The 26,524-nt window shown below is 43.1% G+C and overlaps 1 protein-coding gene across 2 annotated transcripts in view; it reads right to left on the bottom strand.

Annotated features, from left to right (window-relative positions):
* EML1 (EMAP like 1) overlaps positions 1–26,524 on the bottom strand; it is a 122,208-nt gene that overhangs the window by 53,161 nt on the left and 42,523 nt on the right. For both annotated transcript variants that reach the window (XM_065404518.1, XM_065404517.1), the window contains exons 2-3: positions 19,271–19,453; positions 7,812–7,944 (exon numbers count right to left, since the gene is read on the bottom strand). In XM_065404518.1, the coding sequence (XP_065260590.1) occupies positions 7,812–7,944; positions 19,271–19,453 (316 nt within the window). The remainder of the gene's footprint in view (positions 1–7,811; positions 7,945–19,270; positions 19,454–26,524) is intronic.

A 26,524-nucleotide genomic window follows, 5' to 3' on the forward strand; every position in this document is an offset into this window, starting at 1 on the left:
ACAGGAATCTAATAATATTCAAGTTCAAGCTGAGCTTTCAGACCCACAATGTTGAAGTGAGGTCAAAATTTGAATCAGAAAATTTGCCAAACCCAATTAAGGTAATTTTAAATGGTGCACAATTTGGTTAAAACTCTAACTAAAGTTATTACAATACTTATAATAATATATTTCACATTTTTGTCTAACATGCACCCTCACCTTCATTTAAATTAATTAGAATAAATTCAAGAACTCTTTTATGGCTTTAATTGCATTATGCCTTTGAGTGTGATACATTAATATCTTCTATTGTTAGTGACGCCATGTAATAGATTAGTTTTGCCACCCAAAGTTCACTTTAGAGAGAATGTTTGTGTTTATTTTCCATTTATTTAAAAACTTTTTTCTTGATAGTTGAGGTATTAAAACAGAAGAATTAATTGAAACTGCAAATTGAGTTTGTATTTATGCCAGTTAAAAGTCACTGTTGCTCCAGTACAGAATGTAGTACATTAATTCCAAGAGATAGAGCAATTTCTCAGAGGGCATGTGTTGCTAGTTTGGAAGCAACAGGAATGTATCATATTAAAGTATTTTATACTCTGTACAAAACCATGCTTTTTATAGTGTTCTTTTTTGTACCAGTTTCTTTATTTTGATCTCCAGTCCTCACAGTTTTGCCCCATTGTGATATCTTACAATCTCCTCAAGCAGAGAGAATGAGTGATTGTTTCCTTTTGAAAGCTAAGATATATGCTAATCTATAGACTACACCAGAATCCCTACTGAGCAAGATATGGCCTGTATTCTTTTCCCCTACATTTTCTCCTCTTTTACTTTTGTCTAATGGAAACAAAGCTATCCCAAATCAGCTCCAAAATCTAGATTTTAATTGGGAACACAAAGCATTGCCACTATGCGGTGGATTGCTTCTAGAATATCTAAGTTTACAAGCAGCTGAATGTTTTCAAATCCTTCAGTGTAAAAAGAACAATGATCTTTTGTTTTTGTTTTTACTAGCTGAAGTCAGCACAGAATGGTTTCTTTAAAATTACACATATTATATAAATGAAGGAACAAGTTAAGCTTCTAAATGCAAATAAAGAGGTTATGAAAAAAAAAGTTCCTTTTTGCTGACACCTTTTCATTTGTATCACACACATGCTCTTCCATAGTATTTGAATATGGAATGGCCCAATATAAATGTAAAACAGTTAATGAATTCATTTTTCTCACCATTTGTAAGCATAAAATACTTATTCAGAGTAAAGCTACTCCAAATATGGAATATCTGGAGCATAATTTACCATAAAAACTGGGAATTCTACCAGTTAATTTTGGGGTCAATATCAAAAGCTTTCAGCAGTGGACAATAATCTACGAAGTAAAAACAGTCTTCCTTTCACAGAAATTCATTGAAGAAGTAGCTTTTTAAAATATCTATTCCTCCTGAAGTTTAGTTACATGATGAACTGTAACACTGTACAATATCAATTTCTGAAAGACAGACTTAAATAAATTTGAAAGTAGCAAATTCTATATTAAAACCTACATTTTAGAATCTATAAAGTGAAAATTACTTATAACTACATGACATTGTACCGGTTCATTTCAAAAAATGATTTTTTAAAAGAAACAATTATCTCACATACTATAGTACCTGAATTTATAAATTATATTTCTGTGAGAATGAGAGAAATAACACTGTCTTAATAAGCATCCAGTTAACAGGCAAGATTGCCTATGTCTACTGTTTCTTCTCCCATGTGGAGGCGTCTCAGGTTATTTTTTCACTGTTTATTTAAAATCTATGGGTGAGACTCTCATCCCCCCTCTGGCCCCCTCACGCTGGGTAGAACGGCCAGTGAAGAATTTCCATAGAACAGAAACTGAGGAAGACAACCACAGGCTGTCCTCGAACAAGCCCTAGCACAGGGGATATGCTGGGGGGAAAGCTATGGAAGGGTAAGGCTGCAGCACATAGCTAACACAGCAGGGATTCCAGGGAATGATGAGGCATATAGGCTGCAGGGGTTAGCCTGTGGGGCTGTCAGAATCAGGAAAGTGCCAGAATGATTTAAAACCCATCTTAGCCACCCCCAGCCCTGGGCTGCAAGTTCTTTCTGTTCTGCACCTCTTAGCCCTGGTTTACACTACAGGGTTAGGTCGAATTTAGCCGCATTAGGTCAATTTTATAATAAATGCGTCTACACAAGAAACCCCGTTCCGTCGACCTAAAGGGCTCTTAAAATCGACTTCTGTACTCCTCCCCGGTGAGGGGAGTAGCACTAAAATCGACCTTGCTGGGTCGAATTTGGGGTAATGCGGACGCAAATCGTCGTTATCGGCCTCCGGGAGCTATCCCAGAGTGCTCCAATGTGACCACTCTGGACAACACTTTCAACTAGCCAGGTACACAGGAAAAGCCCCGGGAACTTTTGAATTTCATTTCCTGTGTGGTCAGCGTGGCGTGCTTAGCAGCACAGGTGACCATGCAGTCCCCCCAGAATCGCAAACGAGCTCCAGCATGTAGTGAACGGGAGACACTGGATCTGATTGCTGTATGGGGAGAAGAATCTGTGCAGGCAGAACTCCGATCAAAAAGAAGAAATGCTAATATATATGCCAAAATCGCACAGGGCATGATGGACAGAGGCTACAACAGGGACACACAGCAGTGTCATGTGAAAGTCAAGGAGCTCAGGCAAGCCTACCAAAAGACAAAGGAGGCAAACGGTTGCTCTGGGTCAGAGCCCCATACATGCTGCTTCTATGATCAGCTGCATGGCATTCTAGGGGGGGACCCTACCACTACCCCACCATTGTCCGTAGACACCTGCAAGGGGGGAGTCTCACGCAACACGGAGGAGGATTCTGTGGATGAGGAAGAGGAAGAGGAGGAGGAGGAGGAGAACGCGCAGCAGGCAAGCGGTGAATCTGTTCTCCCCGGCAGCCAGGACCTTTTCATCACCCTGGAGCCAATACCCTCCCAAAGCGGGATCCCCGACCCTGAAGGTGGAGAAGGCACCTCTGGTGAGTGCACATTTGTAACTACAGTACAGGGTTTAAAAGCAATAGTGTTTAATGTTTGATTTGCCCGGAAGACTTGGGATGCATTCGCGGCCAGTACAGCTACTGGAAAAGTCTGTTAACGTGTCTGGGGATGGAGCAGAAATCCTCCAGGACATATCCATGAAGCTCTCCAGGAGGTACTCTGAAAGCCTTTGCAGAAGGTTTCTGGGCAGGGCTGCCTTATTTCGTCCTCCATGGTAGGACACTTAACCACGCCAAGCCAGTAGCAAGTAGTCTGGAATCATTGCAGCACAAAGCTTGGCAGCGAATGGTCCTGGGTTTTGGTCATATTCAAGCAACATTCGGTCTATATCTTTCTGTGTTAGCCTCAGGAGAGTGATATCATTCATGGTCACCTGGTTGTAATAGGGGAATTTTTGTAAGGGAACAGTAAAAGGACCCCGTTCATGCTGGGCTGTTTGCGCTTGGCTAAAAGGGACCATCCCTGAAAATAGCCACGCGGCAGGGGGAGGGGTGAAGGGATCATCCCAAATAGCCACATGGATGGCTGGGGAGAGGTGTGTGCTGCACATCCACCCGAAAACCGCAGCCCCTCCTTTTAAATGGTACACACAACTGGCATTACTTGCTATGGGAAAGGAGGGCGCTGCAGTTTAAAAACATTCCCACACGTTTAGGAGGACGTTAGAAGCCAAACCCGCGTACCCTTTGGCTTACCATGGCTGCCTGGAAACCGAATTCTGTTGCCCAGCCGTGTGTGATGTGTCACCATACCGGCAAGCGCTCAATATAAAAGGCAAAATGTGACCTTGTACCTAAAGCACACGTGCTGTCTGCTGTGAATTGCTTGATTCACTGTGAAAGAGTCTCCCTTTTGTTCTCAGAAATGTATCATCTTAAATTTTACTCTCCCTTTTTATCCCCCCGCAGGTGCAAATGTTTCTATGCTCCCCCAATCATCTCTGTCCCTGAGGTTATCGCAGATTAGAAGGCGAAAAAAACGCACTCGCGATGACATGTTTTCCGAGCTCATGCAGTCCTCCTGCACTGATAGGGCACAGCTGAATGCATGGAGGCATTCAGTGGCAGAGTCCAGGAAAGCATTAAGTGAGCGCGATGAGAAGAAGCAGGATGCGATGCTGAGGCTAATGGGGGAGCAAACGGACATGCTCAGGCATCTGGTGGAGCTGCAGGAAAGCCAGCAAGAGCACAGACCACTGCTGCATCCACTGTACAACCGCCTGCTCTCCTCCCCAAGTTCCATATCCTCCTCACCCAGATGCCCAAGAACGCGGGGCAGGGGAGAGGTTCCGGGCACCCAGCCACTCCACTCCAGAGGATGGCCCAAGCAACAGAAGGCTGTCATTCAAACAGTTTTGATTTGTAGTGTGGCTACAATAAGCAATGTGGCCTTGTCCTTCCCTCCTCTCCCACCCCACCCTACCCGACCCAGGCTACCTTATCAGTTATCTCCCTTTTTTAAAATTAATAAACAAAGAATGCATGGTTTCAAAACAATTGTGACTTTATTTCCTTTGCCAGCTGTGATCGAAAGGGGGAGGATGGTTGGCTTACAGGGAATTAAAATCAACAAAGGGGGCGGGTTTGCATCAAGGAGAAACACACACAACTGTCACACCGTAGCCTGGCCAGTCATGAAACTGGTTTACAAAGCCTCTCTGATGCGCAGCGCACCTACCTGTGCTCTTCTAATTGCCCTGGTGTCTGGCTGTTCAAAATTGGCAGCCAGGCGATTTGCCTCAACCTCCCACTCCGCCATAAATGTCTCCCCCTTACTCTCACAGATACTATGGAGCACACAGCAAGCAGTAATAACAATGGGAATATTGGTTGCGCTGAGGTCTAACCTAGTCAACAAACAGCTCCAGTGAGCTTTGAAACATCCAAAGGCACATTCTACCACCATTCTGAACTTGCTCAGCCTATAGTTGAACTGCTCCTTACTACTGTTCAGACTGCCTGTGTATGGCTTCATGAGCCATGGGAGCAAGGGGTAGGCTGGGTCTCCAAGGATAACTATTGGCATTTCAACATCCCCAACAGTAATTTTCTGGTCTGGGAAGTAAGTCCCTTCTTGCAGCTGCTCAAACAGCCCGGAGTTCCTAAAGATGCGAGCGCCATGCACCTTTCCCGGCCATCCCACGTTTATGTCGGTGAAACGTCCCTTGTGATTCACCAGTGCTTGCAGCACCATTGAGAAGTACCCCTTGAAGTTTATGTACTGGTTGGCAAGGTGGTCCAGTGCCAAGATAGGGATATGCGTTCCGTCTATTGCCCCACCACAGTTAGGGAAACCCATTGCAGTAAAGCCATCCACTATGACCTGCATATTTCCCAGAGTCACTACCCTTGATAGCAGAACGTTAGTGACTGCATTGGCTACTTGAATCACAGCAGTCCCCATAGTAGATTTGCCCACTCCAAATTGATTCCCGACTGACCGGTAGCAGTCAGGCGTTGCAAGTTTCCACAGGGCTACTGCCACTCACTTCTCAACTGTCAGGGCAGCTTTCATCTTGGTATTCCTGTACTTCAGGGCGGGGGAAAGCAACTCACAGAGTTCCAGGAAAGTGGTCTTATGCATGCAAAAGTTTCGCAGCCACTGGGAATCATCCCACACCTGCAACACTATGCGGTCCCACCAGTCTGTGCTTGTTTGCTGGGCCCAGAATCGGCGTTTCACTGTATCAACAAGCCCCACTGCCGCCATGATGTCCCAATTGCCACATCCCACGCTTTCAGGAATGTCTGTGTCCATGTCCTCCTCACAATTGTCCTCGTGCTGCCGTCTCTTAGCCAGATTCTGCACATACTGCAGTATAATGCGCAAGGTGTTTACAATGCTCGCAACAGCAGCGGTGAGCTGAGCGGGCTCCATGCTTGCCGTGCTATGGCGTCTGCACAGGTAACCCAGGAAAAAAGGCACAAAATAATTGTCTGCAGCTGCTTTCATAGAGGGAGGGAGGGAGGGAGGGAGGGAGAGAGGGAGGGAAGGGAGACTGACGACATGTACCCAAAACCAAACCACGACAATGTTTTTGCCCCATCAGGCATTGGGAGCTTAACCCAGAATTCCAGTGGGCAGTGGAGACTGCGGGAACTGTGAAATAGCTTCCCACAGTGCACAGTGAGTCGATGCTAGCCACGGTAGTGAGGACGCACTCCGCTGACTTAATGCACTTAGTGGGGACATACACAATCGACTGTATAAAATCGATTTCTAAAAATCGACTTCTATAAAATCGACCTAATTTCATAGTGTAGACATACCCTTAGAGGCAGAGCATGAAATAACACTCTACGTGTACATCTGAAGTGTGTTAATACTCATATGCTGCATTTTATTTTGCAATTACTATGTGCAACAACTCTTCTTTACTAGTGCTAGGGAAAGGAATTATGATGAATAAAATTAAACACTCTAAAAATGCAGTATATACAAATCGGTGTTACTTTACTTCTGAAACACTAAAAACAGTTTTTCCTTTTTAAAATAGGTTCTCATCTACTTTTAAACATTCTGATGACATTTCACCCATTTAAATTTATCTTGCCTTCCCATCAGCAGGGCTGGTTCAAACAATACTGCTGAACCTGCAACTGCACTGAGCCCCCAGGTCATAGAGGTCAGCTCCATCTCAGGTAGGTAGAAACAACAGCGTGATGTTTACTGATTCTATCACTGTGTGGTGTAGAGTATAAGCCACTTTGTGCTGAGAGCTTTGTGGTGACAATAACTTGAGCATTCTGGGTAATCAGCAACACTCCCCTTTCATCATGTCAATGGCTGGTTTCCATCATAGCACATCATTGGTTTCTACCTCATGTTTAATGTAAAATCTGTATCCTCTACAAACACAAGTAATTTCTGGACACATTGCTATTCTTATCTCTACAATCTGCCTTCCACAGACTGATAGTATTACTACCACCCAAAGCTGGTTTGCCATTCAAGGTAGGGGAATGTAGAAGGAAAAATCAATCATACACAGAATCTTATCTTTTGCACCAGGGGGCATAACAGACTGGCTCTGTAGTGCATCTCTGGTTTGCCCAAATTGAACCTGTTCCACCCACCCCACTAAGTTTCCCAGAGCTTGGCTATGCAAAGGAATACACAAATATGAAGCATACTAATTTTTAAACCACACCCAAGACATTTAAGGAATTTTTTAAAGGGACTTAAATACATGTTAATAGTAAGAAGTCAGAGCAGGGTTTCTTTCACTGGTATAAGAATTTGCTAGATGTGGTTTGAAATAAGTGAATTTCCTTGTACAACACAGCAAATTAGATTTCTACATAAAATAATTTTACTGAGAAAAAGTGACCAATAGCATTATATGACTTTGTCACGGGACCGCATGCCTTCCCCAGATTTTGTTTCTTCTATTGTCTAAAACAAAGAACCCTGGTATTACTTTTCAGAACGTGTTCTGAAATCCAAAGCAGAAATTTCCTACTCTTAATCTACAAGACTGCAGAATCAAGAAAGAAACACATAAATAATAGACTAATCATTGTGTATTTCTATGGTATTTACTGCAATAACATTAGGCCTGATTAATTAACTTGGTATGAATAGAAAGATGTTGTAAGTATTTTTACAAGATTTTAACTGTAAATCACTTTAAATTATCTAAACCATTGCTTTGAAAGTGTTATCTAAAGAGAGAAAAACTGCACATTCATGCTCTTATAAAAGCGTAACAATGACATTTACTACTTTCTCAATTAATTTAATATCCTTACACGTATTTCAAGTTTCTCCATACCTCTTTGTTGCTGGTGACACAGTTTCCTTCCTGGTTCCTGATGGGGAAGGTAGAGAGCCACTTGGTTTCTTTGGTAACACGGTTCCATTATTAACAGTTGTCCTTAATGGCAGTGTTTGTACCAACGGTCTAGCTGTAAGACAAGCAGATGGTAAAATCACAGCTTGCACTGAAAAGGTCACTTTTTATTTCTGCAGACAACAAAAAAGGTTACACACATTTCACACATGCTTTTGAAGTGTTAACTTTGTTTCAGTAAAGTAGGGATTAAAAATTAAACAGGGACAAATTAACTAAACTTCAGCCATAGCCCTATTTATTGTAAGGAAATCATTTTGGAATAGGCTTCCTATAAGAATTTAAACTGAATATTAAACTAGTAACAAGTTACAGCTTGAATAATTTATTGCATTCAGAAATCTCTCATTACAATAAGCCTGTAGTCACATTTCTGAAATTTCACTTGCTAAATCTCAGTTTACAAGGGGTAAATCATTTTTATTGTTAAACATATTCATAATGACATAAGTGAAATAACCTTTGTACTGCTTAAGGGCCTAATTCTGCAACTCTACTCATTTTGAGAGCTACTGGAGTACAATGGGACTGCTTACATGAGCAACCCTAAATCACCCCACTCTCCAAAAAAATAAATCCACTTCCCTTCTAGAGCATGTTCAACGTAGCACCAGAAAGAAAGGCGAATAGCCTTCTGAGAGGCCTGTGTTCTTCAATAAAGAAGCTATACACTGTTGCTTATGCAACAAGCTTTCCCAAGGTCTACGTCAGGGGTTCTCAAATTGGGGGTCATGACTCCTCAGGGTTATTATGTGGGGGTTGCGAACTGTCAGTCTCCACCCCAAAACCCGCTTCGCCTCCAGCATTTATAATAGTGTTAAATATAAAAAATGTGTTTTTAATTTGTAAGGGGGGGGTTGCACTCATAGGTTTGCTGTGTGAAAGGGGTCACCAATACAAAAGTCTGAGAACCACTGGTCTATATACTGCATTAAAAACTTGCTTTTAAGTATGTGGCTTTGTGATTGAGAACCCAGCAAACAGGGTAGATATATATGTTATATATTTTTCAAGTGAGAAAATGCCATTGGAATCAATAGAACATGGAGATGTTCTACTCTCATGTCATCTTGACAAAAAAAACACAATATAGAAAAATAAATTAGGTACACACCATATGCGTAATTAATTTTGGAACAGTTTTTATCAAAGATTTTCATTCAAATCAACCATATGTTAGTTAACAAACAATGGTTAAGGCTGTGAACAATAGAAAATATAAAGATAAGGAAATACTGTTAGAGAAAGTGTTTTGAAACAGGATCTTTTAATTCCACAGCTGGATTTTAAACGGCTTCTCTTAATTTACGTAAATAATTAACAAATATGAACTTAGTAACTTTCTTCATGTATTTATATCAGCTGCTTTCAACATAGCTAGTTTTCTCTATCTACAGAAAAAAAGCAAAGAACTGCAACGTTCATAGAGCTATCTGAACTTTGATGGAACTTTACCTCCCATAACTTCTGCTACAAATTACTTCAAGTTCTTCCTTACTTGGGGTCTTCCTAACTGTGAGGAGAGTGGAGCTACTGGCTGGGCTAGGTCATCTCCATCCACCTTTCTAAAGGTAACAAAGTCTTTGGGTTTAGAGGAAGACACTAACCAAAAGAAGGCATCTTCAGGAGAAGTGTGATTCAGGAGGCATTCTCTTCCCTCTAAAATTAGTATTTAACCAATACCTCAGTCTGATATTACAAGGTGCATTACTATTGGAGATACCATCTCTCAGCGAAGCTATAAAACCCAGGTTCTAACCAACTGTTATCATTAAAAGATCCAATTATTAATAATTATTATTATTACTATTATTATTACAAGACCAGAAATGTAACTTCAATCTCCTTGCAAAATTCTAGTTCTGAAAATTATATTCTGCCTATTTAAATTCTCCTTCCATTTTAAATCCTGCCCTAAAATGTAGTAGAGCTAGGCTGTTTTAAACAGTTGCTGTGCTTGATGCCCATCAAATGGTTTAGGTAAATAGTTGATATATCAGTTTGTAAAGAACTTTAGAATCCATCCATACAAAAAGATGCTATATAAAATGTAAACAATCATTAAAATGCTGGAAGCAGCTAGTCCGGTAGCAAGTCTCAGCTGCTGGGCTGTTTCACAACTGGCACCCCTTTCCTGCATCCCAAAGTACACGTCCGGGAAGCCCATACGACTTCATGAGCTTTGCTCCTGTGAAGGAGCAGGGAAACTGCCGCCTGGCACAACCGGGGTTAAAGAAAACCTGTGGGCTCAGCTAGCACCGCCTTGCTATACCTGCAGCCAATGCCAGGCCTGGAGGGGGGAGAAAAGGAGGGAGTCTGGCTCAGTTGGGGGCTGTCTGACAAGGAAGCAGGAGCTCTCTGTTTGCCTGCCTGAAGGGATGGATCAGTGACCGTACAGTCAACACAGCCACTGGAGGCAAGGAAACCTTCCCCTGCCAAGGGGAGCCTGCAGCTAAGCCCCAACTGTGGGGTAATTGAACTAATGGGGCCATACCCAAAATAAAGAGACTCTAATAAGTAGCAGCCCAGGGAAGTGGGTCTTGAACCCCCCGGCAGAGAGGCAGATCCATCAACCTGTTTAGGGGGTGTGAACTACACAGGGCCCTGGGGAGAGTCTGGGTCCCCCTCCAACCTAGCTGACCAATGATCTAGCCACTAGGCTGCCTGGCCACCGAAGGCTCTATCACAGGTGGTGGAGAACACGGGTATCGCCCTAGTCCCTGCTGAAGGGAATTAAAAAAAAAGCAAAAGTCCAAACAAAAGGAAAGACCTTGAATGGAGATGGAACAGCTGCTGAAATGGATGGCCGAGCAAAACACCCACCATGAACAGCAACAGCAACAACTCCTGCAGCAGATGGCCACCCAGCAGCAGCAGTTAATTCGTGAATTGGCAGCCCAGCAGCAGCAGCAGCAGCTAGTCCAGCAGGTGGCCTCCATACTGCGACTCAGTGCTCCAGCAGAGTCAGCTAACCCTGCCCCTATCCGGTTTACCAAAATGGGGCCTGAGGATGATCCCGAGGCTTCCTTAGAAACTTTTGAGCGGATAGCCATGGTAGCCCCGAGACCAATGGGTTGCAGTGCTGGCCCCATACTTAATCGGGGTAGCACAGACCACATATCGTGCTTTAGACGTGAAAGCCATGCCATTATGCTCCATGAATTCCAAAACAGTGACTATGAAGCTTATGAGGATCTTCGCTCAAGTCGGGGTGCCTCAGGAGATCTTGACAGACAGCCCCCAACTGAGCCAGGCTCCTTCCTTTTCTCCCCCCTCCGGGCCTGGCATTGGCTGCAGGTATAGCGGAGCGTGGCTAGCTGAGCCCACAGGTTTTCTTTAACCCCTGCTGTGCCAGGCAGCAGTTTCTCTGCTCTTTCACAAATCCTCCCCCTTATGACTCCATTTGAGGTCTGCCTCCCCTCCCCCAACTGCTCTTCACGATCCCGTGAGAAGAAGTCAACATTCAGATGGAGCTTTTGCTGTCTAGCTCACTTGTTGGTCCTTTGTCAAGACCTCAGTCCTCCAGTTGGGTTGTTGGTAGTCCTGTCCCCTTTCAGGGTGCTGAAAAGTCCAGTGCTTCAGGAGGCCAGTCTTCCTAACTGGGGCATGCAGCCCCTGGTCTCTTTGGGTTTGGCCAACTTGGTCCAGTCCTTAATAAACCCTCTTGCTGAGTTTGGTAGGGGAACCCAGTCCTGCCTCTTCCCTACGTTCCAGGCCAAGGCCCAGTATAAAGTGGTTACGCCAATCTCTCCCCAACCCTATACTGTTTTCCTGGCCTGCTTTCTATTGAGCTCCTCCTGTATACTGTTTCCCTGGTTCAACCCTAAGGTACTCTCCTCCTGAGATTCTGTGGGTGGCTTCTCCTCTGCCTGTATTGTGAGCCCCTGCTCCACTCCCAGGGGCTTCTCAGCCTCTCTGGCACTCACCAGGTTATGTTTCAAACCATCTGTATTGTTTCCTTCCTTAAAGCAGGATTCCACCCCCACCCATCCCCAGCTCTCTTCTTGGAGCTGAGGTTATGAGCCATGCAGGTCATGCGCTATCTTTTTCAGGCAGGGGCTCACCTCGGCCCTCCTCCTGGAGCTGGGGTTGTGGTTCAGGCAATCAGATCTCCCTACTCCAGACAGGAATCTCCACTGGATCTCTTCTATGGAGCTGGGGTAATGGTTTGGGCAAGTTGACAGAACAAGGAGCAATGGTCTCAAGTTGCAGTGGGGGAGGTCTAGGTTGGATATTAGGAAACACTATTTCACTAGGAAGATGGTGAAGCACTGGAATGGGTTACCGAGGGAGGTGGTGGAATCTCCATCCTTAGATGTTTTTAAGGCCAAGCTTGACAAAGCCCTGGCTGGGATGATTTAGTTGGGGTTGGTCCTGCTTTGAGCAGGGGGTTGGACTAGATGACCTCCTGAGGTCTCTTCCAACCCTAATCTTCTATGATTCTAAGTTACAAGGCTTTAGCCAGCTTCACCCTCAGGTGGGTGCCTTTTCCCAATCAGTCCTCTATCTTGGAGGATTCCGCAGGTCAGCCTTCTCCTGCTGATCTCTGCCCTGCTATGAGAGAGGAGGTGGCGTACATGCTAGTCCCCTTCTCCCAGATCATTCCCAACTGATTGGGTGAGAGGGGATTCTTACCCTGACCACTCTGCAAGGCTCCTGATCCTGGCCCTTAAAGAAACAGTAAGTGACTGTCTCCAAATTAACACTTATTCCTGGGACCACTTCCTCTCCCCCAATACAGCTTACTTCCTAGGCCTTTGCATACACCAGAAAGTTTCCAACGTTTTAAACAGCCATGTCACATGACCAGGGATGGGCTGACTGGCACCCTTACGGGGGCAGACTACCCCATCATAGATGTCCATTCTGTTTCTAGAGTAGGTACTAAGGCAGGGATCGGCAACCTTTGGCATGTGACCCGCCAGGGAAAGCACCTGGTGGGCCAGGCCAGTTTGTTTACCTGCTGCGTCAGCAGGTTCGGCCAATCGCAGCTCCCACTGGTTGCGGTTCGCCGTCCCAGGCCAATGGGGGCTGCAGGAAGGGTGACCAGCACATCCCTCGGCCCGCGCCGCTTCCCGCAGCCCTCATTAGCCTGGAGCAGTGAAACGCAGCCAGTGGGACCAGCATGGAGCCCCACTGAAGTCAAAGGGGTTCCACATGGACATGCAGTAAATAGCAGGACTGGGGTCTTAGTTTGTAAATTCTGGCCAGGGACCATGTTTTCCTATGTGTCTGTACAATGCCTAGAATAATGGGGCCCCGAGCTTTAATAGACTACCCTGGTTTTATTTCTACAAACTAAAAGCTTTCAATCACTGCCCCATTGAACTTGGTAACTCGGTTTTGGCATTAAACCCTATTCGTTGAGGAAAGAAGTTAATTCTTTTCTCATGCTCCTAGTGGGAATGTAGATTACATCTAAAAGGACTCAGAGGATGCTCCGAGGACACACTGAAATGAGGAAGAGTCCTAACAGACTGACACCAATGAAACAAATCACTCTTTTAAAAGCACTAAGAAAAAAACTGCACGATTCCCGATTATACTATGTTAACAACTCTTTCTAGCTTCTAAAACATTGGAATATGATGGTTGTAAGCTTCTCAGTCATTACTGCCTTGCAGACCTCAGGTTTTCCAACTCTGAACAAAACAAGCTTTCATATGTTTGTGCATGTTAACTGACTTTAGCCAACATGTCTGAGCACTGAAGTCCATTTTGAGTATGAAAGCCTGCAGCACATTTGACAAGAAGACAGCACTAAATCATGTGAATACCAGAACAGAAAGTATTACAGATACTAACAAAAATTGGATTTGTGCATCTTGCAATGCAAATTAGACACCAAAACAACGTTTTCTAATAACATTAAAATATAAATCTGCTCTTCATGTATTCATTTATTTTTAATATGGAGGTGCTACCTTGTGGTTGACATATGAAACCAATGTCCTGAAAACTTGTGGTCATTAATCATCCGATGGTCTTTTCATAACACCAATGTCGTGGCCATATAAATACTCACATGATTCTGTTTTGCAAAAGTTCCAATTGCAGTTTGGCTAGATGTGCTTTTGTTAACATGCTGACAAACAGCATCTGTGTTTTCATAATTGGATACATGTATAAATACCCAAACCTATTAAAAAGTGTTGAAATGAGCTGGCTAAGTGTGTACCTACCTTCCTACTTTGATGGAATCAGAATTATTCCACAGTATGTCATAAATGCTATACTGTTACCAGCTAATGGAGATTCACCTTCTAATCAAGTGGCAAGCACCTGTGCTTCTGGAGCATAAGGATCCAAGTTCTATCCCTGTTACTACTACAAAGTTAGAGTGAAAAGGGAGTGCAGTACAGCAATAATCTGGAATTCTTACATGCTACATAATTAACTCTTTTTAAATTCTTTAATCAATCAGTTATGTACTCTGTGGCTTTTTAGTTTTATTTATTATAGTTATTCTAAATAGCTATAGCTGTCAAATAGTTCAAAACATGTCAGTACTGTTAGCTTGCTAATAATTCACTCATTCATATTATAGTTTTGTCAGTTGTTACATATTTATTTTGCAAGTTCTGTTGCTTCAGGGTCTTACCTGTGGTAGCAGCACTAACATGTTTATCAGGCTCAGCAGCAGCTGCTTTTTTAGTCATACTCTGATCTATGGATTAATAGGGCTATTAAGATTACAAACAAACCAATAATTGAAAAAAGGAAAGAATAACAAACAAAAATAAAAGGCAGGAAGTCATAAAAACTCTACATAATAGGCTAATTAAATTTTTTAAAAGCCATTAGTAAATGAAATCCTAACTGGACTAGGTAAGCAACTGAAGTTTCCTTACATGTATTTTTTAACTACATGAAAGATCACACAAGTGCTCATACAACATTGACACAAACAATACTTGATTTTATCTTGAGCTTAGCTTCGTTGTGCTGTCTAAAATTGGAATTCATTAGGCTTTAAACCAAGCAAAGTTAACTATTGTGCCATGGGAAAATTTGAGCAGTCTGCAGTGGTTCTAGAATCTGCTGTCCACTGCAATACCCAGTGCCAGGTTTTAAAAGTTGAGCTGTGAGTTTACCTTTCTCTCAGGTGGGCCCCAACATGACACCTCTGATTTGAATTGTTGAATATCTGCATGAAACAAGATATACTGCACTTCAAATCCTGACTGTTATGTGTCAGTCTTTTGCACGAGAGCGTTTGAGATCCAAGTTCAATTTTTTGTTAAATAATTGTGGCATTGGGGGTTAAAGGTGCAGTTGATGTGAAAAAGTTTGAGTCTCAATCAGCTTCTCATGACAAGATGTCTGCAGTTCCAGCTTTGGCCCCCTCTAGTCAAATCCCTCCTGTAATGGTCACTGTTAGTCACTGCTGCTCTAAACTATCACTCTGAAGTTATTAAATTATTCCTAAAAGTGAGGTAAACTGCAATTTTAACATGAAGGAAATTGTTAAGCATTTTTGTTGCTTTTGTTTTGTTAAGCTGTTTGAGGTATGCAGTTTGTTCAAAAATAGTTTTACCTATAATTCATAAGAAAAATGTCCACCTCTGAAGTTTAGCATTTTGTCAAAACTGCTAAAAGGAACAAATTATTAAGATGCTTCTAATTCTACTTTATATCCCCGCAGAGGTATGGGGGAAGCAGACAGTGATGATGAAGGTGAAATATCATGATAAAAATAAATTTTATATTATATTTATAGTCGCACCTATTTCTGGAAATTAGCAGGAAATCACAAATATTATCAATACTTATTTCAGTAAAAACAACAAGGAGTCTGGTGGCACCTTAAAGACTAACAGATTTATTTGGGCATAAGCTTTCGTGGGTAAAAACCTCACTTCTTCAGATGCATAGAGTGAAAGTTACAGATGCAGGCATTATATACTGACACATGGAGAGCAGGGAGTTACTTCGCAAGTGGAGAACCAGTGTTGACAGGGCCAATTCAATCAGGGTGGATATAGTCCACTCCCAATAATAGATGAGGAGATGTCAATTCCAGGAGAGGAAAAGCTGCTTCTGTAATGAGCCAGCCACTCCCAGTCCCTATTCAAGCCCAGATTAATGGTGTTAAATTTGCAAATGAATTTTAGTTCTGCTGTTTCTCTTTGAAGTCTGTTTCTGAAGTTTTTTTGTTCAATGATAGTGACTTTTAAATCTGTAATAGAATGACCAGGGAGATTGAAGTGTTCACTTACTGGCTTATGTATGTTACCATTCCTGATGTCCGATTTGTGTCCATTTATTCTTTTGTGGAGGGACTGTCCCGTTTGGCCAATGTACATGGCAGAGGGGCATTGCTGGCACATGATGGCATATATAACATTAGTGGATGTGCAGGTGAATGAGCCCTTGATGGTGTGGCTGATGTGGTTGGGTCCTCTGATGGTGTCGCCAGAGTAGATATGGGGACAGAGTAGGCAACGAGGTTTGCTACAGGGATTGGTTCCTGGGTTGGTGTTTCTGTGGTGTGGTGTGTAGTTGCTGGTGAGTATTTGCTTCAGGTTGGGGGGTTGTCTGTAAGCAAGGACTGGCCTGCCTCCCAAGGTCTGAGAGAGTGAGGGATCATTTTCCAGGATAGGTTGTAGATCGTGGATAATGCACTGGAGAGGTTTTAGCTGGGGGCTGTATGTGATGGCCAGTGGTGTTCTGTTATTGTCCTTGTTGGGCCTGTCCTGTAGTAGGTGATTTCTGGGTACCCGTCTTGCTCTGTCAATCTGTTTCCTCACTTCCCCGGTGGGTATTGTACTTTTATGAATGCTTGATAAAGCTCTTGTAGGTGTTTGTCTCTGTCTGAGGGATTGGAGCAAATTCGGTTGTATCTTAGGACTTGGCTGTAGACAATGGATCGTGTGATGTGTCTTGGATGGAAGCTGGAGGCATGTAGGTACATATAGCGGTCAGTAGGTTTCCGGTATACGTCTGAAGAAGTGAGGTTTTTACCCACGAAAGCTTATGCCCAAATAAATCTGTTAGTCTTTAAGGTGCCACCAGACTTCTTGTTGTTTTTGTAGATACAGACTAACACAGCTACCCCCTGATACTTATTTCAGTAGTTTGTGATGGCCGAACAGCTCATGTTAGTTGAAGCTCTTCCTCTGCAGTATGTGGTACAAACTCCTTAGAAAGTTGCCATCATAAAGAATTATCTGCTATATTAGCATCCAGTTCTGCTCCTACCAAAGTCAATGCACCATTAACTTCAATGCAAGCAGGATTGGCTCTGTAGTTGTACTTCTGACACTGGCATGAAGCCTAAGAATAAGAACTGATCTGGCTGCAATTTGACAATAGTTACTGGCCTTTGTTTTCTCACCTCAAAGAACTTTGAATGTAAATGTAACATAGGGCTTCTTAGCCCCTCAAAAATTATGTTGGAATGGAGCTTTTTTTTTCTCTGAAGCTACTTATAGTAGTATTTACTTTATCAGATCTTAAACAGTTTCTGGCAGCAAAAGAAGCAAGGACAACAATTAGGGTTGCCAACTTTCTAACTGCACAGAACTGAACACCCTTGCCCTGCCCCACCCCTTCCCTGAGGCCCCCTTTCTCCGCCCCTTCTCTGAGGCCCCACCCCCACTCACTCCATCTCCCCTCCCTCCATCACTCGCTCTCCCCCACCATCACTCACTTTCACTGGGCTGGGGCAAGGGGTTAGGGTGCGGAAGGGGGTGAGGGCTCTGGCTGGGGGTGCAGGCTCCAAGGTGGTGCCATAAATGAGGGGTTCAGGGTGGAGTGTGGGAGCAGGCTCAGGGCTGAAGCAGGGAGTTGGGGTGTGGGTGGGGGTTCGAGCTCCAGCTGGGTGCGCTTACCTCAGATGGCTCCCGGTCAGTGGCACAGGGGGCTAAGGCAGGCTCCCTGCCCACCCTGGCTCTGCGCGGCTCCCAGAAGCGGCCACATGTCCGGCTCCTAGGCGGAGGAACGGCCAGGCGGCTCTGCGCAGTGCGCGCTGCCTGCACCCACAGGTGCCGGCCCTGCAGCTCCCATTGGCCGCAGTTTCTGGCCAATGGTAGCTGCAGAGCTGGCACTTGGGATGGGGACAGCACACAGAGCTTCCCTGATCGCACCTATGTCTAGAGGCTGTAAGGACCTGCCGGCTGCTTCCAGGAGCCACGTGGAGCCAGGGAGCCTGCCTTAGCCCTGCTGCACCACCGACCGGACTTTAAACGGCCCGGTCAGCAGTGCAGACGGTGCTGTCCGGAGCCACCAGGACGCCTTTTCGACCGGGTGTTCCAGTCGAAAACCTGGCAACCCTAACAACAATAGGAGATACAAAACAATAATAGTGTGGACTCCTTCAACATGTTCCAGCCAAGAACTAGTGTGTTTTAAGACCCATTAATTTAGTTCCACAGTGAGCTGCTGGCCTTCCCCCCAAAACATACAAACGCCCTAATTCACCACAGCATGTGCTCAACTGTTTTGCTGCATCAGGGCCTAAAAAGTAATTGATGGCACAAGGTCACACAAAAGGTCTGTGGTAGACCTGGGAGGAAAGTCCAGATCCCTGATTCTCAGCCCTGTAACTTAATTACAAGACCATAAAATGCATATTTTCCATCAAATATAAATTTAAAAAGTTAATTTTAAGTTAACATATATCCCACTTGTAATGAAAATACTTTCATAATTCAGGTATCAGAGAGCTTGTGAACCTAGCCACAGTTTTCACATCTAGCTTGCCACAATTACTTCTATTAAGATTACAAAACAAAAGAGGGGAAAAAACCCATGCATTTTTGAATAACTTTCAAATGGCAACAAACTCACCACACTTTTACAGCAAGCAAATCTGACTACATCAGACTACTACCACTTACACCATGTCGTTCTGGTTGAAGCAAACCTTAGCTATCTATGTAATACTGGATGCTCAACTTAATTTTTTTTATTACCTTTGTATATTATTGACATTATTCTGCACAACATGAATCAAGCTAGGTTAGTACGAGATACTTAAAGACAGCTTAGCCATCTTCACTGGCTGATCAGCTTCATCTGTATTGCCAAGACAAAATAGGGGTTTCAGTCCACAGAAGATGACCCACTCCTTGAAGAGTTTATGATCTAATTTTGGACAAGAGGCAGCAAATAGGAATTGTGTGAAAATTAAAAATGTAGATTAAAACAGTAAGAAAATGCAGATGATTCGATAGGTTGTGTGAGCTTCTGAAAGACTGCTACACTTACTTTTGTTTTTTTATGTATTCTATTTAATAGGCTATGAATTTTGTTTTTAAATTTAATTTTTCTTGTTCATCCTGAGTGTTTTAAAAGACTTAAGTAATAACAAACTTTAACACATATAAATGTTTGACTAATTTTAAATACATTTGTTTACATATATTTGAAATGCAAACCTTTGGTAGGTCCTTTCTTGTTCTGCATGGCCTGCTGTTCCTCTGTAATATTCAAACGTCGAACCACATCAGCCAGGGCAGATTTGAGCAGCTGGATGTCATCTTCCTGCATCTGGACACGCTGCTCCAGAGAAGCAATGCGGTCTGTTACCTCCATACTGCTTGCAGCAGAGGCACTGTCATCTAAACAAAATGGTGTGAAAACAATGTAATCTCAATGTGTTATCAAGAAATACAGAATGTATCTACATTATCTGGAAGCATAATTTATTTCTTCAGATCTGTGGAATTATAATGAAAAGGAATGTTTTGAGACGATGTGAGAAAACAAAGGCGTCTGAGAAAAATCCAGCCCCCTAAAATCATAGCTTTACTTTCAAGATTCATTCTTGTTAAACATCCATTTTCTTAAACACCCACAGTGCATGTACTGTATTCTGTATCAGTGTAATCAATTTCTCCCCACATCTCATAAGCTCCTGCCTTTATAAAGAAACGCCAATATTATCCATACCCAAAATACCAAAAGACCAAGAAGCTGTTTTGCATCTATATGTGTATCTAATAAACCTGGTCATTTCTCACTTGATTGAAATGTCTCAAATATTGCCCATACACATTTTTGGTTTGCTGAGACACTTGTAAAAGGATGCAATATTGGTCCAACCCTGCAAGCACTTATGCATATAAGTAACAATATATGAAAGTAGTCTTATTGATTTAAATGTTAAAAATTAAGTACATGCATAAGTACTTGAAGGACTGGGCCCTTAGTCTGTAAATTTACAGTCGGTCTTCACATTTCTTTACAATTCATCTTATATTTAGAAATAACTGAATCTGGTAGATGCTTAGAACCTGACAAAGTGTGCACTCTTTTCACCTCAAAACAGTAAATGGAGTTATTCTGGACTGCAATCTTATTTGTGTATCCCACTCCATTTCTTATTAAATAGAAAAAAGTTACTAGCCAGTTCTGTAACTTTTTTTCTTCAAGATGTGTTGCACATGTCCATTTCACCTCAGCTGTGTGTGTGTGTTAGAGATTTTTCCTTTAGTGGTATCCATTGGGGCAACACATGGGCTCTCTGCTGCCTCATGCTACTGCGTGATGATATAAAGGGCAGAGCTGCCCCAGACTCCCCTCAGTTCCATGAGCTCTGGCTGCCAAATCTGCCCCATCTAAAGAAGCTTGCAAAGAATCCTAACCATCAGTTTGCCCACTGCTAAGATGGCCTGGAATTCCTACCTGACACACTCTGACAACTTCTATGAAAACTACATAGTCCCAGAGGGAGAAAGCTTGCTGGTTAGAGATATGAAATTGTAGGCCTGTGAACAAACTTTGTGTTCTCTTTGATCCTTCTGGTAAATGGTAGAGGCCCGATCACAGTAAGAAGGAACTGAGGATGGGCTAGGGCAGCGCCACCCTTTATACCATTATGCAGCAACACAAGGCAGCAGAGGGCACATGCACTGCCCGAATGGGCACCACTAAGGGAAAAGTCTCCAACTCTGCTGAACTGGGCATACACATACCTGAAGTGGAATGTGTGTGAGGTGTGTGTGGGCATACACACCACTGAAGTGGAGTGCAATCAAAGAAGAACTTCATATTTCCTGTTACAAATTCTTGACTTTTCTGATTTACATAAGAAAAAACAAATACAAAAAGTAATATCTGGATATGTTCAGAAATATACAAAAGATAAAGCAAAAAAGCTAGTGATTTTTAAACAGAATTATAACAAAAATATTTGTTTTTACAATTCTATGAAAAGATTGCTATTAATACTGTAGTGGGGTCAGTTGCCTCCCAAAGGTACCTCTGCAGTGCCCTGATAACAATTTCTCCCTCAAAGAGCTTCTTAAACAAGCTCCACACAGGCTTTTCTTGTCCATTCACCACCCCTTCTCGGAGGCCTAAGTTTGTTCACATAAATAAAACTCCAAAATAAAACTCAAAGTCCCAAAACACACTATGTTGGTTTTATCCTGTCATCGAGTCACTCTAGGGTGATCAGATGTCCCAATTTTATAGGGACAGTCCTGATATTTGGGGCTTTGTCTTATATAGGCGCCTATTACCCCCTGCTCCCAACCCGATTTTTCACATTTGCTGTCTGGTCACCCTAGTTCACTCCCAGGAAGCTCCAATTTAGCCTACACTTGGGCCTTCCTGTCTGGGGCCTTTCCCGCTTTGGCAGGCCACTCCCAGGCCCTACCTGACTGAAGCCTCTGGTTTCTGTCTTTTGCTTCCAAACCCCCTGGTATCAGGGTCTTCCCTGCAGAAGGCTCTTCTTGCAGTTTCCTGAGCTTCCCCCCTTGGCTACGGCCACCTGCTGCCTGTTATAGGGAATTACCTGATTCAATTCACCTATGCCTACCAGCCTTTAAAGGAAAAGCCAACTTGTTACAAATATCATCAGTGAGTCACTTCAAGTAAAATCATCCAGTGATGACTGAAGTACAGCCTTATTTATTTATTTAAATATTCCAAACAAAGAGTAAACGCTTAAAAAACCCTCATTAAACTCATTCTGAAAAGTCATTAATTTGGGAGGCTTCTTGGAGAACCAGAATGAGTCGAGAACTGAGTTCTGCTTTAGCAGATTTCACCAAAAGCCTTAATAGTAAAATAAAAAAAAATTAGCCTACTCTTTTGTTGGTAGAAATGGACATTTATCATGCTGGTAGAGATATTAGGATATCCTAGTTTTGTCAATGATTCTTAATGCACATCCACTGCATATGTTGTTTCTTCTGACTCTACATGAATCACACTATCTTTTTTCAAAGGAGCCACTGTTTTCTCCTATGCATTTCCTATATACTTCAAACCAGTGTCTTTCCTTTCAGATGTCAGAGGATGAAATTAAAATTGCATGGTTTGTGTATTTATGATCATTAGTGTTGAATTTACATACAAACAAAAACAAAATATTATGCATGCACAGGCAAACAATTATTACAATATTTAAATATACTTTTTAAAAATGTCATGTGATATGCCCAAAATATCACTAAACTATTGGTTTTTTGTTAGAGAATTTCAAAAAAGCACATAAAATTAGTATATTTTATTTGCCTCCAAATCCATTCAAATAATTTTTATTTCCAAATTTGTTCACAGGCTACTTTTGGTATACCAAAATCCAGGTGACAGCATTTTTTAAACAGCTGATTTATAAACAACTCAAACATTGAAATAGTAATACTGCCTGACCATAAACAGTAGTGGGCCTCTAAGCCCTGCTGCAATAGTTTGCAATCAGTTTGTTAGTTGGGCTTTTTAGAATAAGACACAATGAAAATGTCAATGTTAAAAACATTATATGCAATTTTACGTTTAAAATTACTGAACAAAGCTATATTTTAGACCTCTTGGTTTGACTAAAACAGAACTCAAATTTCTGAAATATGTGGAAATTGTTTCCCCATAACACACACCAAATGTTTTTTCAAATCTTGGCATAATCACTATTGTGTAGAGCAACAGATATTTCTACTGAAGCTATTACAGCTAATTAATCCCCAAAATAAGATTGTATGCAGTGTAGTTGTAGCTGTGATGATCCCAGGATATTACAGAGACAACGTGGGTGAGATAATACCTTTTACTGGACCAACTTCTGTTGGTGAGAGACACAAGCTAAACAATCTGTTCCACCTTGCATTTTGCTCTAATGCTGGGAGTACCTTTCCCAGACCTCAAGAAGAGCTCTATGTGGCTTGAAAAATTGTCTCTCTCACCAACAGAAGTTGGTCCAATAAAAAATAAAATTAGCAGACTTCTTGGCAAAGGATGAGCTGTCTGTTATTACTGGCACTAGTAGTGACCTGTAGGGCTAAGATCTGTAATGCAACCAACCCAGTAACAAAGTGTGTGCAATATATACCCTTTTATTATTTCCCCACTTCCCATCTGTTGCAGCTACTCTTCTTTCCATCACCCCCCTTACACACACACACTTGCTGAATAACAAAAAGACACATAATTCTTGTCTCTTTTACTGCTGCTATCCCTCCTGCTTCTTATGTATTTAGCTTCCACACTCTCCTTGTTGCTGCGTTTCCTCTCAGCATAGGCCACCTGCGATTCTCTCCTTCTTGTTGACATCCCTCTAGGATCTAGTGTGACGGGTTGGATCACAGAAACCCCCTTGGGAGCTGCCACCCAATGTGCAAAGACTACCCCTGCTTCTGTTTTCCCTGCCAGCTCAGGATTCCAGCACCCTGTCTTGCTGAGCCAGCCACTCCTGTCCGGGTCCAACACAGGCCCAGGGTCTGAAACACTTGTCCCAAAGCTGCAAGTTTACCTGAAACCAGCTCACAGGAGTGTGCTTGTCTTTAGCACTCAGATGCCCAACTCCCAATGGGGTCTAAACCCAGATAAATCCGTTTTACCCTGCATAAAGCTTATGCAGGGCAAACTCATAAATTGTTCGCCCTCTATAACACTGATAGAGAGTTATGCACAGTTGTTTGCTCCCTCAGGTATTAATACACACTCTGAGTAAATTACTAAATAAAAAGTGATTTTATTAAATACAGAAAGTAGGATTTAAGTGGTTCCAAGTAGTAACAGACAGAACAAAGTAAGTCACCAAGCAAAATAAAATAAAATGCGCAAATCTATGTCTAATCAAACTAAATACAGATAATCTCACCCTCAGAGATGCTTCAGTAAGTTTTTCTCAGACTGGACACCTTCCAGGCCTGGGCACAATTCTTTCCCCTGGTACAGCTCTTGTTCCAGCTTAGGTGTTAGCTAGGGGATTCTCCATGATGGCTCCTCTCTCTCTCTCTTCTGTTCCACCCCTTTATATATCTTTTGCATAAGGCGGGAACCCTTTGTCCCTCTGGGTTTCCACCTCCCCTCACTGGAAAAGCACCAGGTTAAAGATGGATTCCAGTTCAGGTGACATGATCACATGTCACTGCAAGACTTCATTACTCACTTGCCAGCACACACATATACAGGGAGACTCACAGGTAAACAGCCATCTGCAGACAATGGTCCTGGTTAATGGGAGTCATCAAGATTCCAAACCATCATTAATGGCCCACACTTTACATAATTACAATAGGCCCTCAGAGTTACATTTTATATTTCTAGTTTTAGATACAAGAGTGGTACATTTATACAAATCAGATGATCATACTCAGTAGATTATAAGCTTTGTAATGATACCTTACAAGAGACCTTTTGCATGAAGCATATCCCAGTTACGTTACATTCACTTATTACCGTATTGTCTCTAAAACTATCCGTTACATTATATTGACTTATTATCAAGTTTTTATAAAACCATATAGACTGCACAATGTAACATCTAGTTCTCTATTAAGTATGAGTACAGAACAAAATGAGCATTCACCAAGTGCTAGTAAAAGGATAAGACCAGAGATGAGATGCATTAGAGTCCAGTTAGGATAAATCTGCTTTGCTCATGAATGCATATACAAATATAAGTGAGCGATAAGAGATACACCTCTACCCTGATATAACGCTGTCCTCGGAGCCAAAAAATCTTACCGCGTTATAGGTGAAGCCGTGTTATATCGAACTTGCTTTGATCCACCAGAGTGTGCAGTCCCCCCCCCCCCCCCCCCGGAGGACTGCTTTACTGCATTATATCCGAATTTGTGTTATATCGGGTTGCGTTATATCGGGGTAGAGGTGTAGTTTCATTCTTAATGTGTGTATGAGTTCTGAAGAATGGAATTAAAAATAATACAATAAGCCAGTGGTCTCCAAAGTGGGGTGCGCAAGAGGATCCTTCGGGGTACGCGGCAGGAGGAGCGCCGCCGGAGCAGCACCGCTTTTTTTTTTCCCCCCTTCGGCAGTTTGGCCGGGAGTCCGAGCAGCTTTTTTTTTTTTTCTTCCCCCTACCTCGGCAGTTCGGCCGGGAGTCCGAGCGGCTTCTTTTTTTTTTTGGCTTCGACAGTTCGGCCGGGAGCAGGGGGTGCGTGCTCAAAATTTTTTTACGGATGGGGTGCGCGATCAAAAAAGTTTGGAGACCACTGCAATAAGCATAACTTGCTGAATGCCTTAAAAAGAGAAAGCCACAACATTCAGTTATCTATATCGTGATCTGTTCTGTAGTAGCTGTAATACCTGTTCAAAAAACTTAAGCCATATTGGTAGTCTAGTTTTTAGTACCCTCTCATTGTATTATGATCATCAACTTCATATCAACAGAGCAATTTGTAAAAAAAATCCAAGTCCACAGTAAAAAACAGCCTCTTATTTAGACAAAAACTAAATTAAAATGGAGTTAAGTTTGACAATACATATCAGTAATGTAAAATAAAATACTTTACAGCAATTTTAAACCCAGGAAATACAGAGATAAGATTAAACACAAAAGAAAGCAGGGTGAATAAAAATCAATGATTATTTTTTAAATAAAAAAAATCAGAGTTTTTTTATTTAAATCGGATTTTTTGGATAAAATGCATTTTGAGGAAAAACCTATCTAAAGACAGTTTTAATTAAGATAAATTATAGCTCAAAGATATCTCATCATGGAATAGGGATTATAAATTCTAATTCTATAGTATGAGACAATATATTCATGTAATATTTAAGAAAAGTTTTGTAAACGAGTTCCAACAGTTCATGGATTAGGGACCCAATCCAGGAACGTAGCTGGGGGGGTGCAGGGGAAGCAGCTGCTTCCCCTCCGCACATTTTCTAAAAGTGGCGCCTTAGTTAGGGGTTACCATGGCGCCAGCGGGCGGGGCCCACGCTCCGCTCTGAAGCTTGGCCTGCGGCCGGCGCTGTATTCCTGTAGGCAAGGGGGGGGGGGGCAGGGGCTGGTCCCTGCGGTGGGGTGGTGCGGCGCCGGGCACAGGAAGCAGAAAGCGGCGGCACTAGCAACTGCAGCAGTGGGGCTGGTACCGGGAGCAGCATGGAGCGGCTGCGAGAGGTGGGTGCGAGCGGCCCGGCTCCCCCTGCCTCGGGCTCCCCTCGCCCGCCGCGGGCTCCTCCTCTGCAGCACTGCCCGCTGCGGGGCTGGGGCTCTCCCGGGGCTCTGACCTGCACGCGCCCAGCACCCCCGGGGCTGCTCCCGGGCTGCCTCCCCGGGCTGGCCCCAGATCCCCTCCCCCGGGGGGCTGGGGTCCTGCTGCGGCTTGCGCCCCTCTGCCTCCTCTGCGGGGCAGGCAGCCCCAGGGTGTTGAGGCCGTGCCACCCCTTCCCCAGCTTCCCCCTCCAGCAGCCCCCGCACCGCCCTGCCGGGCCTGTTC

The sequence above is a fragment of the Emys orbicularis genome, chromosome 4 (assembly GCF_028017835.1).
Source record: "Emys orbicularis isolate rEmyOrb1 chromosome 4, rEmyOrb1.hap1, whole genome shotgun sequence".
NCBI classification, from domain to species: domain Eukaryota; kingdom Metazoa; phylum Chordata; order Testudines; family Emydidae; genus Emys; species Emys orbicularis.